Source organism: Mesoplodon densirostris, chromosome 4, assembly GCF_025265405.1.
Source record: "Mesoplodon densirostris isolate mMesDen1 chromosome 4, mMesDen1 primary haplotype, whole genome shotgun sequence".
Taxonomy (NCBI): domain Eukaryota; kingdom Metazoa; phylum Chordata; class Mammalia; order Artiodactyla; family Ziphiidae; genus Mesoplodon; species Mesoplodon densirostris.
In genome coordinates, this window is record NC_082664.1 from 110,004,251 (window position 1) to 110,019,503 (window position 15,253).

Consider the following 15,253-nt stretch of genomic DNA (forward strand, 5'->3'; position numbering starts at 1 on the left):
ACTCTACTAAAAAACAAGAGAACACACATTGTTCTCAAGTACTCAAGGAACACTCTCCAGGATAGGTCACATCTTGGGTCACAAATCAAGCCTTGATAAATTTAAGAAAAGTGAAATCGTATCAAGTATCTTTTCCGACCACAAGGCTGTGAGACTAGATACCAAGTACAAGAAAAGATCTGTGAAAAATACAAATGCATGGATGTTAAACAATACAGTACTAATAACCAAGTGATCACTGAAGAAATCTAAGAGGAAATCAAAAAATACCTAGAAAAAAATGACAATGAAAACAAGACAACCCAAAACATATATGATGCAGTGAAAGAAATTCTAAGAGGGATGTCTATAGCAAAACAATCTTACCTTTAAGAAAAAGGAAACCTCTCAAATAAATAACAATCTTGCACCTAAAGCAATTAGAGAAAGAAGAACCAAAAACCCACAAAGTTAGCAGAAGGAAAGAAATCATGAAGATCAGATAAGAAATAAATGAAAAACAAATGAAGGAAATGACAGCAAAGATAAATAAAACTAAAAGCTGGTTCTTGGAGAAGATAAATAAAATAGATAATCCATTAGGCATACTCATCAAGAAAAAAAGGGAGAAGACTCAAACCAATAGAATTAGAAATGAAAAAGAAGTAACAACTGACATTGCAGAAATTCAAAGGAAAATGAGCGATTACTACAAACAACTATATGGCAATGAAAAGGATGACCTGGAAGAAATGGAAAAATTCTTAGAATGGAACAAACCTTCAGAGACTTAACAAGGCAGAAATAGAAAATATGAGTAGAACAATCACAAGCACTGAAATTGAAACTGTGATTAAAAATCTTCCAACAAACACAATCCCAGGACCAGATGGCTTCACAGGCAAATTCTAGCAAACATTTAGAGAAGACTAAAACCTATCCTTCTCAAACTCGTCTAAAATATAGCAGAGAGAGGAACACACCTAAACATTCTACGAGTCCACAATCATCCTGATACCAAAACCAGACAAAGATGTCACAAAGAAAGAAACATACAGGCCAATATAACTAATGAACGTAGATGTAAAAATCCTCAACAAAATACTAACAAACAGAATCCAACAGCACATTAAAAGGATCATATACCATGATCAAGTGGTGTTTATTGCAGGAAGCAAGGATTCTTCAATATAGGCAAAGCAATCAATGTGATACATCACATTAACAAATTGATGAGAAAAACTGTATGATGATCTCTATAGATGCAGAGGAAGCTTTCAAAAAATTCAAAACCCATTTATGATAAAAAAAAAACCCTTCAAAAAGTAGACATAGAGGGAACTTTCCTCAACATAATAAAGTCCATATAGACAAACACACAGCCAACATCGTCCACTATGGTGAAAAACTGAAACCATTTCCTCTAAGTTCAGGAACAAAACAATATTGCCCAGTATCATCACTATTATTTAGTATAGCTCTGGAAGTTTTTGCCACAGCAATTGGAGAAGAAAAAAAATAAAAGCAATTCAATTCGGAAAAGAAGAAGCAAACAGTTCACTGTTTGCAGATGACATGATACTATACATAGAGAATCCTAAAGATGGTACCAGAAATGTACTGAGCTAATTAATGTTTGGTCAAGTCGCAGGATACAAAATTAATGCACAGAAATCTCTTGCATTCCGATACACTAATAATGAAAAATCTGAAAGTGAAATTAAGAAAAAACTTCCATTTACCATTGAAACAAAAAGAATGAAGTATCTAAGAATAAACCTACTTAAGGAGAAAAAAGACCTGTATGCAGAAAATTATAAGACACTGAAGAGAAATTAAAGATGACCCAAATAGATGGAGAGATATACCATGTTCTCAGATAGGAAAAATCAATGTCGTGAAAAATGACTATACGACCCAAAGCAATCTACAGATTCAATGCAATCCCTAGCAAACTACCACTGGCATTTTTCACAGAACTAGAACAAATAATTTCACAATTTGTATGGAAATAAAAAAGATCCCGATCCTGAGAACGAACAGTGAAGCTGGAGGAATCAGGCTCCCTGACTTCAGACTATACTGCAAAGTTACAGTAATCAAGACAGTTTAGTACTGGCACCAAAACAGAAATAAAGATCAGTGGAACAGGATAAAAAACCCACGCACATATGGTCACCTTATCTTCCATAATCAGGCAAGGTATACAGTGGAAAAAAGACAGACTCTTCAATAAGTTGTGCTGGGAAAACTGGACAGCTACATGTAAAAGTATGAGATTAGAACACTCCCTAATGCCATACACAAAAATAAACTCAAAATGGATTGAAGACCTAAATGTTAGGCCAGACTGTCAAACTCTAGAGGAAACAGGCAGAACAGTCTATGACATAAATCACAGTAAGATCCTTTTTGACCTACCTCCTAGAGAAATGGACCTAAAAACTAAAATAAATAAATAGGACCTAATGAAACAAAGGCTTTTGCACAGCAAAGGAAACCATAAACAAGATGAAAAGACAAACCCTCAGAATGGGAGAAAATATTTGCAAATGTAGCAACTGACAGAGGATTAACCTCCAAAATTTACAAGTAGCTCATGCAGCTCAATATCAAAAAGACAAATATTCCTATCCAAAAATGGACAGGAAACCTAAATGGACATTTCTCCCAAGAAGATATACAGATTGCCAACAAACCCATGTAAGAATGATCAATATCATTAATCATTAGAGAAATGCAAATCCAAACTACAATGCAATATCATCTCACACTGTTCGGAATGGGCATCATCAAAAAATCTACAAACAATTAATGTTGGATTGGGTGTGGAGAAAAGGAAACCTTTTGCACTGTTGGTGGGAATGTAAATTGATACAGCCACTATGGAGAACAGTATGGTGGTTCCTCAAAGAACTGAAGGTAGAACTACCATATGACCCAGCAATCCCACTACTGGGCATATATCCTGAGAAAACCCCAATTTAAAAAGAGTTATGTACCAAAACGTTCTTTGCAGCTATATGTACAATAGCCAGGACATGGAAGCAACCTAAGTGCCCCTCAATCGATGAATGGATAAAGAAAATTTGGCACATATATACAATGGAATATTATTCCCCCTTAAAAAGAAACAAAATTGAGTTATTTGTAGTGAGATGGATGAACCTAGAGTCTGTCATAGAGTGAAGTAAGTCAGAAAGAGAAAAACAAATGTCGTATGCTAACACACGTATATGGAATAGTAAAAAATGTTTTGAAAAACCTAGGGACAAGAGGGGAATAAAGACACAGACTTACTAGAGAATAGACTTGCGGATACGGGGAGGGGGATGGGTAAGCTGAGACAAAGTGAGAAGGTGGCATGGATATAAATACACTACCAAACGTAAAATAGATAGCTAATGGGAAGCAGTCGCATAGCACAGAGAAATTAGCTCGGTGCTTTGTGACCACCTAGAGGCTTGGGTTAGGCAGGGTTGGAGGGACGGAGACGCAAGAGGGAAGAGATATGGTGGTATATGTGTATGTATAATTGATTCTTTTTATAAAGCAAAAACTAACACAGCATTGTAAGCAATTATACTCCAATAAAGATGATTTTTAAAAAAAGAAATACACAGTGACAAGATTCAACATTATTTGAAGTTTCATACATAAATAAGAGAAAGCTAGATAAAAATACCAGATGGAGACCATCCTTCTGTCAATGCCTATACATTCCACTGACTTCATGAAAAGACTCTTTGCCATGAGTGAGAAAAAGAATTTCAGGAAGACATTTCCTATTCATAAAAAAACTGTCCTAGGGTTTCCCTGGTGAAGCAGTAGTTAGGAATCCGCCTGCCAATGCAGAGGACACGGGTTCGAGCCCTGGTCCGGCAAGATCCCTCATGCCACGGAGCAACTAAACCCGTGTGCTCTAAGCCTGGGAGGCACAAGTACTGAAGTGTGCCCTCCAAGAGCTGGTGCTCTGCAACAAGAGAAGCCACTACATTGAGAAGCCTGCTCACCGACATAAATAGTCTTCACTCGCCACCACTAGGGAAAGCCCAGGCACAGCAACGAAGACCTAACACAACCAAAAATTTTAAAAATAAAAAAAACTCTCCTAATTTCTTCTGTCTTCCCTGCAATTGAGCCCAACCTAATGTCTATTATGTTGCTGTATCCGTTCCTAGTTTACTCATTAATCTCTTATGTTCACCATATTTTTCTAGTGAGACTGAAAGCTCCTTGCTGCCAGTGAATGTTTTCCATAATTTTCTTAACCCTCAATAGTACATAAATGACTCCGGCTACTACCTCAATTCCACCGGTCCCTCCATTTGCCACTTCCCTTTCTCTTACAGTTAATTTTAAAACAAGTTGTGTTCAACCTGCCTCACATTTCCTTTAACATCATCTTGCTTACAACAATAGAAAAGGAATAGCAGTATCAATGTTTGACATTCAAATGTTAGAACAATCACCCAGTTTGGTTACCCTCTTTTGCACTGCCTTACACCCCGAAGGTCTGCTAGTTCATTTCAAACTCTCCAGGAATGTAATTACATTATTAACGTAAGTGACTCATATCTGGGTAAAAGCGTCCCCCAAACATGTCCCTTTATGTAGTTTCCACAGTATATTTAAAAAAATTATGATCTTCCATTCCTTTAACCTTATCAATATTTAATATTTAAACATAAATGTCATTTCTCACCTTTACCATTGTGACATTTGTGGAATTTTCTTTTCTCTGCTGATCAGATAGTTTTTAAGACCTTTCTCCATGTGTAAAGGCAGCAGGTCTTTCACACCCATGGGTTTCACATGCCCAGATTCAAACAACCGTGGATCGAAAATATTTGAAAAATATTTTTTCCAAAAGTTAAAAAAAAGCAAACTTGAATTTGCCTTACATGAAAAAGGACAATTGAACCTTGAGCAACAGGAGTTAGGGACACCAACCCTCCACTCAGTTGAAACTACATATATACGTGTTCTTCAGTATATATGGTTCCCTGATTCCTTCATATCTGAGGTTCTGCATATAGGGATTCAACTAACTGGGATTGTGTAGTACTGTAGTATTTACTACAAAAAAATCAAAATATAAGTGAACATGTGCAGTTTAAACTGTGTTGTTGAAGGGTCAACTATTTACATAGCATTCATATTCTACTTACAATTATTTAGCATTTACTTTGTATTTGGAATTATAACTAATTTAGAGATGATTTAAAGTATACAGGAAGATGTAAGTTAAATGCACATACTATGCCATTTTAAGTAACAGGCTTGAGCAACTGGGATTTTGATATCTTTAGGGGTCCTTTAATGGATCCCCATGGATATCAAGGGTCACCTATAGTTCTCTATTTAGAATTCTATCAAGAATTCAGACTGTTCTATAAAGATAGTTACCCTAATATTAGAAGTTATACTTAACTTAGTCATATGAAACAAATTATTGAGTTTTAAAAGCCAATAAATTATTCATATTAACAAATAACTAGATCAACAGAAAAGCTGACTTGAAACCAATCAACTCCCCAAGCCCTGTCAGAAATCAACTAACTGCAAAATAGTGGACCATAGATTCCTATAGTGGAAATTACCAAAAAACAAAAGCCATAAAACAAAAAATGTATTTAAAGATATTAATGAAGCATGTCTTTGTATCTAGTTACGTGTTATAGTATGTATATAGTGATCACTTAATAAGATAAAATTTGTGGATATTGTTCAATATATTGAAAGAGAAACAAAGTTTAAGACAATGTTTAAAGGAAAGGAAGAAGCTAGAAATGAAAACTCAAAGGACATTTCACGCTAGCTCCTTTTATTTGTGAATTATCTATAATATGTGATGTTCATTGTGTATATTGTAAGTTGTAGAACTCTCACACGTAGGCACTTGGTTTATATAAATCTGGTCAGGGATGAGAATCTTAGTTAGGTTTATAGACCTAATGTCAACATAGTCTCAATTTAAAGATATAAGATAATCTGGTCACCCTTTCCCCAATCCCAGTTAAAACATTAAACATTTTTGAGTTTTGAACCAGCTGTTTTGCCTCAAATATCACTTAAGAATCATGGTGGTCCGAGTATAATTATTTAAAAATATTCACAGGAAGAAATTATACATGCTATAGTCATCAGGGGGAAAAAATCGGATTTTTTTTTTTAGAACTACACTTCTGTAAGTTAATTCCTACCTGCAGATGTTTTCACAATTTCTGTGGTGTTTCTGAGCCCCATGAAGTCAAACTGATAAAGCCGCCAGGATTTCTGATCAGCTGCCTCAACTGAATTTTTTCTCCATCTATAAATCATTTCTTCTTTGGGATAGCCATCTGAAAATGCAGAAAAAATGTTAACACTTGAAAGATGTATGTTTGTAAAGCATTAATGTCAAAATTATAATTCTGATCATTTAATAGGAGCTGAAATTTTAGTCCATATTTAATCTCTAAAGTTTCCTCATATGCATTGAAACTCCAAAAATGAATGGGCAAAGGCCACCTAACCCATAAGGTTTCTACTGCAGATCTTCACAATCAGCAAGATGTTCCCAGCCACAAGACTTTCCATCGTCTGTATAGACACAACACATATCTTTCACTGTGGAAGGCTTGTTTATAGATGACCTTCAAAGAATGGACTTGAAAGTACTGGTCAGAGTCTCACTAGCTGCTAAACACCAGGATCTAACAACCTGGATCACACCCACCAGACCTTCAACCTTTTTCCAAAACTTTGTCCAGATCTCAGGAGAGGAGAATTTACTTTTTTCATTATCAACTTTTATTATAAATAGCTTTTATTATTTCTAACATATTTATTTATTTTTTATTATTGAAGTGTAGTTGATGTACAATATGCCATAAGTGTACAGTATAAAGGTTCACAATTTTTTTTTTTTTGTGGTACGCGGGCCTCTCACTGTTGTGACCTCTCCCATTGCAGAGCACAGGCTCCAGATGCAAGGCTCAGTGGCCATGTCTCATGGGCCCAGCCGCTCCGCGGCATGTGGGATCTTCCTGGACCGGGGCACGAACCCATGTCCCCTGCAACGGCAGGTGGACTCTCAACCACTGCGCCACCAGGGAAGCCCAAGGTTCACAATTTTTATAGGTGATAGTTATAAACTACATTTATAGTTATAAGATACTGGCTATATTTCCTGTGCTGTACAATATATCCTTGTAACATACAAAACAGTTTATACCGTTTGATTCACTAACTTCTATTGTCCTCATTTCCTTCTCCCCACTGATAACCACTAGTGTGTCCTCTGTGTCTGCTTCTCTTCTGTTATATTCACTAGTTTGTTGTATTTTTTAAATTCTGCACTTAAGTGATATCATTCATGCAGCATTTGTTTTTCTCTCTCTGACTTATTTCACTTAGCATAATACCTTTAAGAAAGGCAATAAAGACTTGAGAGGTCAACTGACTCTTAGTTATGCTCTTTTAGTCTCCAGTTCTGATCAGTTTGACATTTTCCTGAGACTATTACCCAACTTGTTAGTTACTCTAGAAAGCAAGATATTTTGGTGCTCTAGGCTCAGTGTGGGCAACATGCCCAGATCTGGGTGTCTTGGGTAAGGGTTCTATCCCACTCCTACTGGTACTGTTAGCAGGGGTCTTTTGGCTCCCTAAGCCCAAGCTAGAGATTGGCCCGAGGCCTGTTTTTCAACTCCTGGATCCTCTTTCTGAACAGCACTTGAGACCACACCTTTAACTCTCTGATGTAATAGAGCACAAGCATACTTCCTGCTTTCTAACTGTGGATTGCTCTGTGGAATTATTGTCAACATTGCAAGGATACTTACGTGCTCTCCCCTAACTGGACAAAGTTGACATCAAGGCATTAGACTCAGCATGAAGTAACCAAACATTTTACTTTATTTCTTCATTAAACTATCAGATTATAAAATTATAAAAGGTACTTTATGCTACAATTCTTTCTTTTTTGCTTTGTTTTGTTAAACAGCTTTATTAAGATATAAAAGTCACACATTTAACATTCAAGTTCAGTGTTTTTTACTATACTCTCAGAGTGGTGCAACTGTCACATTAATCTAATTTTAGACTATTTTTAATCATTGCAAAATGTAACCCTAGTCATTAGAATTCACTCCCAACTCCACTTCCTTAACACATATCATGCATCGCACCCAGACCTAGACAACCACTAATATATTTTCTGTCCATAAGTTTGCCTATTCTGGGCAATTCATATAAATTGAGTATACAACCTGTTATCTTTTATAACTTTCTTTACTTAGCATAATGTATTCAAAGTTCACTCACACTGTAGCACATGTCAGTACTGCATACCTATTTATTTCTCAATAATATTCTGCTGTATGGATATGCATATTTTTTAATCTATTTGTCATTTGATAGATATTTTGGCTGATCAATTTTACACTATCATGAATAACTCTGTTAGGAACATTGTGTACAAGATTTTGTGTCAATATGTTTTCAGTTTTCTTCAGTATATAGTTAACAGTGGAACTGTTGGTCATGGGTTTACTCTATATTTAATACTTCTCCAACAGTCATAGAGGTGTCAGGTTATAATATTGTTTAATTTGCATTTCCCAAATGGTTGTTGTTACTGAGAATCTTTCCATGGATTTATTGGTCATATGTATGACTAGTTTACTAGGGTATGTTCAAATCTTTTGCTCATTTTAAAATTGGTTCTTTTTTCATATTTTGGAGTTTTAAGAGCTGTGTATTTTGCATTCAAATCCTTTATCAGATATATGTTTTACAAATATTTTCTGCCATTATGTGGCTTGTCTTTTTATTCTCTATCCTTCATTTTTCAAAGAGAGTTTTATTATTTATAAAATAATTGAGGCAGACTTTTCCCTTATGCACTTTGAAGATGTCATGTAACTGTCTTTTGGCTCCTATGGTATCTGATGGGAAATCTGCTATTAATCATATTGAAACTTTAAAATGGTACATTATTTTTCTCTTGCCTATTTCAAAATTTTCTCTGACTTTTGTCAATATGACTATGATATGATAAGTATGGATCTCTTTGAATTAATTGAAGTTTGTTGAGATTCTTGGATGCATAGACTACTCCTCTGGGACTCCTACTAATTGTATGTTGGTGATCATAATGTGGCACAGGTTTACGAGTTTTGATACACCTTTTTCCTTTTTTTTCATTTTTTTTCCTGTCATTGGATAAAATCTACTGACCTGTCTTCAAGTTTGTTAATCCTTTGTTCTGTCTACTCAAATCTACTTGTTATAGTTTCCTTTAATTTTTGGACATGAGTTGCTTTAGTTCTTCAAAAGTATTTAAAATAAGTGACTTAAGATCTTTGTCAAGTACATCTAACATCTGGGATTCTTCAAGGATGGCTTCTACTGACAGATTTTATTCCTGGTTATGTGGAATGCTTTCTTGTTTGTAGGTTTTTGTAAATGTTGATCAAAAATGTCTGGAAACCAGACATTTTACCTTTTCGATAATATATTGTAACAACACTGGTATCAAAACCCTCTGTGCACACCAGGGTTTGTTATTTGTCTTGTTGGGATCTGTGTGTGAAAGCATGACTTCAAACAATTTATGAGAAAGCCTTAGCTTTAATTCCTGTGTGTGGGAAATTTCCGCAAGGCCAGAGGTGAGTGATAGGGGTCTTTCCTGGACGTGCAAACAGTCCTGCACATGTGTCTTGTGTTCTTCTAAGTCTTTGGGGATTCACTGGTGCTTTTCAAAGTTCCTTGTGATCATCCAGTTCTCTAGGTCTTCCTTTTAATTGTTTCATTTTTGGGGGGGGGAAGTTGGACTCCTTTGCATCAACCGTAGGCAGATCTGACATTAGCGGAAAATTTCTATTTTTCTAAGATTCCTGGAGAATGTTTTTTCCTGAGCTGAGCTCTGAGTCAAAAGAAATAACCACAAAACCTTGGGAATGGAGATTTTCCAAGTACTGCTAAGTGTTGAAAAATATTGACTGTACTCTGGATATAGAGTTCTGGGAAGATAAAAAGGGAATAACCCAAGTTGACATGCACAGGCTTCATTGTCTTTTTGAGGTTCAGAAATTTTCCTTAGATAATTCTGAGGTGTCTTTTATTTACTCTTCATAAATCATATTGTTCTGAAATGGTTGGTATTAGTTGTTATGTCAGTATTTTCACAGCTTTCATGGGAGAATGGTCACTGAGGTCCTCACACCACCATTCCAAAGTTGATTTCCTTATGCTGTAATCATGTTAACAAATGGTGGGTCCTACTTGTTGAGCACCAGTGGTTTTAATTGGACTTTTACATACTTTTTCCTTTAAATTTTAATGTCTTCTTTCTAGACTGATCTGAGCATTGTAACATTAATTTGTCCAGGGCCAAACAGTTCAAGATTGATGAAACTGCATAACAAAGCCAGGTCTGTAAAAACCCAAGGGCTTCTCTCAGCTCTTTCCTACCTGACTTTTCTTTCTATAAAACCTCTATTAGTATTTATTTCTAGTTCACAAGGCCTCCCTTCCATAAAAGAAGACTCAATAGTAATGGGTTAATAAAATAATACCTAATATTTTCTATAAAACATAATTATGTTTAAATTAACCATAGTCTTTAAAGATGCATGCAGTCATCATCAGCGTTATATAATCATCACCATCATCATAACCACCACCACCACCACATATTGCTATCATATATAACTGTAATCATGTGCCAGGTTCCAAGGCCTGTCAATATACTAGGTCTCACAACAATCTTAGTGACATACGTATTTTCTCCATTTTACAAATGAGAAAGCTTGAGGCACAGAGACTCAGTAATACACCTATGGCAGAGCCAGATAACAAACATAGATCATCTGACATTAAGGTCTATTTACTCACTCACTGCATTACACTGGTCTCCACTTCTGATTGTATGTTCCAGAAAGCCAAGTTCCTCAACATATAAGGAGTTTCTTCAAGAATACTCTATCATAAAGAACACCAGCCACCCTTTCATAAACCCACTTTTCTTGAGTAGTATGGTGATTGCTTTCCAAACTGCATGCTCTCTTGAACTTTGTGGAAACACAGATAATGTAGGTTCTTTCAGAAGAAAATTAATAAAAGTTGTCAATACTCAAAAAATAGTCTATCAGCTGTGTTTTTCCCAAAATCTGATATAAACATCTTTGTTATTTGGGGGCATTTTATTAAACACTTCTTACAGTTGAGAAAGCTTCAAAGCTATTGATGAATGCCAACACCAAGGCAGTGAATTCCTTGGAGCAGAGTTGAATGACAAATTAAAAATGCTTGATGATAATAAAATTATCAGCAAATACAACATGGAAATGAAAAAGTATCATTGCTAATGTTTTAGTGAGGCTGTGGACTGCTCCCTGACTTTTCCTTCCAACTCTCCGAGTGCTCTCCATCTGCTTTGCATTTCTTCTCCCTCTTTGTAGCCAGTAAATGCTAGGAACCCAGCCCTCCATCCTGAACCCTAAAATCTACACTTTCTCTACAGGTGGCTGTATTCAGTACCATGGTGTTAAATACCAAGGACCTGTGGATGATTGTCACATTTTTATCTCTCATCTAGGCTCTTCTGACCTAAAATTACATCTTCCAAGTGAGTTGCTCAGAATCTCCACTTGTATGTCTAACAGGAATCATAATCACATCGTTCCATCTCCAACATGCTTCAGATTGTCCTCAAAACTATTCCCTATCTCAGTGAATGGTAAACTTACGGGCCCAGTGTTCAAGCAAAATTAAGGTATTTTATACTTAGAAACAAATGACAATGAAAATACTATGACTCATAACTTTTGGGATGCAAGAAAAGCAGTTCTAAGAGGGAAGTTTATAGCAATAAAATCCTACATCAAGAAACAAGAAACATCTCAAATAAACAACCTAACCTAAAGCAGTTAGAGGAAAAAGAACCAAAAACCCCCACAGTTAGCAAGGGGAGAAATCATAAAGATCAGATCAGAAATGAATGAAAAAGAAAGAAACAATAACAAAGATCATTAAAACTAAAAGCTGGATATCTGAGAAGATAAACAATATTGGTCAACCCTTAGCCAGACTCATCAAGAAAAAAAGGGAGAAGACTCAAATCAATGAAATTAGAAATGTAATAGAAGTAAGAGCTGATACTGCAGAAATACAAAGGATCATGAGAGATAAATACAAGCAGCTATATGCTAATAAAATGGGCAACCTGGAAGAAATGGGCAAATTCTTAGAAGAGCACAACCTTCTGAGACTCAACCAGGAAGAAATAGAAAATATTAACAGACCAATCGCAAGCACTGAAATTGAGACTTTGGTTAAAAATCTTCGAACAAACAAAAGCCCAGGACCAGATGGCTTTACAGGAGAATTCTATCAAACTGTTACAAAAGAGCTAACACCCATCCTTCTCAAACTCTTCCAAAATATAGCAGACAAAAGAACACTCTCCAACTCATTCCACGAGACCACATCACTCTGATAACAAAACCAGACATGTCACAAAGAAAGAAACTACAGGCCAATATCACTGATGAATATAGATGCAAAAATCCTCAACAAAATACTAGCAAACAGAATCCAACAGCACGTTAATAGGATCAGACACCATGATCCAGTGGGGTTTATCTCAGGAATGCAAGGATACTTCAATATACACAAATCAATCAATGTAATAAACCATATTAAAAAATTAGAGAAAAACAATATGACCATCTCAATAGATGCAGAAAAAACTTTTAACAAAATTCAACACCAATTATGATAAATACTCCCCAGAAAGTGGGCATAGAGGGAAACTACCTCAACATAATCAGGGCCATATATGACAAACCCACAGCAAGTATGATACTCAATGGTGAAAAACCAAAAACATTTCCTCTAAGATCAGGAATAAGACAAGGATATCCACTCTCGCCACTCTTATTCAACATAGTTTTTGAATTTTTAGCCACAGTAATCAGAGAAGAAAAAGAAATAAAAGGAATACAAATTGGAAAGAAGACATAAAACTGTAACTGTTTGCAGATGATATGATACTATACATAGAAAATCCCAAAGAAGCCACCAGAAAACTACTAACTAATCAATTAATTTGATAAGGTTGCAGGATACAATATTAATGCACAGAAATCTCTGGAATTCCTATACATCAACAACCAAAAATCAGAAAGGGAAATTAAGATAACACTCCCATTCACCACTGCAACAAAAAGAGTAAAATACCTAGGAATAAACCTGCTTAAGGAGGTGAAAGACATACTCATAAAAACTATAAAACACTGATGAAAAAAATCTGAGATGACATACACAGGTGCAGAAATATACCATATTCTTAGATTGGAAGAATCAATATTGTGAAAATGACTATACTACCCAAAGCAATCTACAGATTCAAAGCAATCCATATTAAACAACCAAGGGCATTCTTCACAGAATTAGAATAAAAAATTATTTTAATTCATGTGGAAACACAAAAGACCCTGAATAGCCAAGGCAATCTTGAGAAAGGAAAACAGACTTGGAGGAATCAGGCTTGGAAAGCTGGACACCTACATGTGAAAGAAATAAATTAGAACACTCCCTAACACCATACACTAAAATAAACTCTAAATGGATTAAACACTTAAATGTAAGACCAGACACTATAAATTTCTTTCTTTTTATAGAGAAACATAGGGAAAATACTTTTTTACATAAACCACGGCAAGATCTTTTTAGACCCACCTCCTAGAGTAACGGAAGTATAACAAATATAAACCAAAAGGAACTAATTAAACTTAAAAGCTTTTGCAGAACAAAGGAAACCATAAACAAGACAAAAAGACAACATTCAGAATGGGAGAAAATATTTGCCGATGAAACAACAGAGGACTAATCTGCAAAATATACAAACAGCTCACGGAGTTCAATATCAAAAAAGCAAACAATCTAGTTTAAAAAAATGGGCAGAAGACCTAAATAGACATTTCACCAAAGATGACATACAGATGGCCAAGACACACCTGAAAAGATGCTCAACAGCACTAATTATCACAGAAATGCAAATCAAAACTACAATGAGGTGTCACCTCACACCGGTCAGAATGGCTATTATCAAAATATCTATAAACAGTAAATGCTGGAAAAGATGTGGTGAAAGAGAACCCGCCTGCACTGTCGGTGGGAATGTAAATTGATACATTCCCACCATAATAGGAACATAATGGAAATACAGTATGGGGTTTCCTTAAAAACTAAAACTAGAACCACCATACTATGCAGGAATCCCACTACTGGGCATATGCCCTGAGGGTAATCCCACCTGACAGAATACATAATGGAAAACAGTATGGAGTTTCTTTTAAAAACTAAACTTGAACCACGATACTACCCAGGAATCCCACAACTGGGCATATACCCTGAGAAAACCATAATTCAAAAAGAATCATGTACCTCAATATTCACTGCAGCTCTTGTTACAATAGCCAGGACATGGAACCAACGTAGATGTCCATCGACAGATGAACGGATAAAGAAACTGTGGCAAATATATACAATGGAATATTAGCCATAAAAAGAAACGAAGTTGAGTTATTTGTACTGAAGTGGATGGACCTAGAGTTTGTCATACAGAGTGAAGTCAGAAAGAGAAAAGCAAATACCGTATGCTAACACATATATACGGAATCTAAAAAAAAAAAAAAAAGGTTCTGATGAACCTAGAGGCAGGACAGGAATAAAGACGCAAACGTGTAGAATGGACTTGGGGACACAGGGAGGGGGAAGGGTAAGCTGGGACAAAGTGAGAGAGTAGCATTGACATATATACTCTACCAAATATAAAATAGCTAGAAGGAAGCAACCTCATATCACAGGGACATCAGCTCGGTGCTTTGTCCCACCTAGAGGGGTGGGATAGGGAGGGTGGGAGGGAGACACAACAAGGTGGAGATATGGGGATCTATGTATATGTATAGCTGACTCACTTTATTATACAGAAGAAACCAACACAACACTGTATAGCAACTATACTTCAATAAACATGTTAATATATATATATAAACAGCTCATACAATTTAATCAAAAAATCAAAATTTTAAAATGAGCAGAAGACTTGAAATTTTTACAAAGAAGAGATACAGATGACGAACAGGCATATGAAAATGCTCAACATCACAAATCATGAGAGAAATGCAAGTCAAAACCACAATGAGATATCACCTGACAGTTGCCAGAATGGCTATCTCCAAAAAGATTACAAATAACAAATTTTGGTGAGTATGTGGAGTAA

At 35.7% G+C, this 15,253-nt stretch overlaps 1 protein-coding gene across 1 annotated transcript in view; it reads right to left on the reverse strand.

Annotated features, from left to right (window-relative positions):
* Window positions 1-15,253, reverse strand: part of GABRG3 (gamma-aminobutyric acid type A receptor subunit gamma3) — a 449,483-nt gene that overhangs the window by 12,223 nt on the left and 422,007 nt on the right. Inside the window, exon 6 of the mRNA XM_060095102.1 lies at window positions 6,186-6,323. Within this exon, the coding sequence (XP_059951085.1) occupies window positions 6,186-6,323 (138 nt within the window). The remainder of the gene's footprint in view (window positions 1-6,185; window positions 6,324-15,253) is intronic.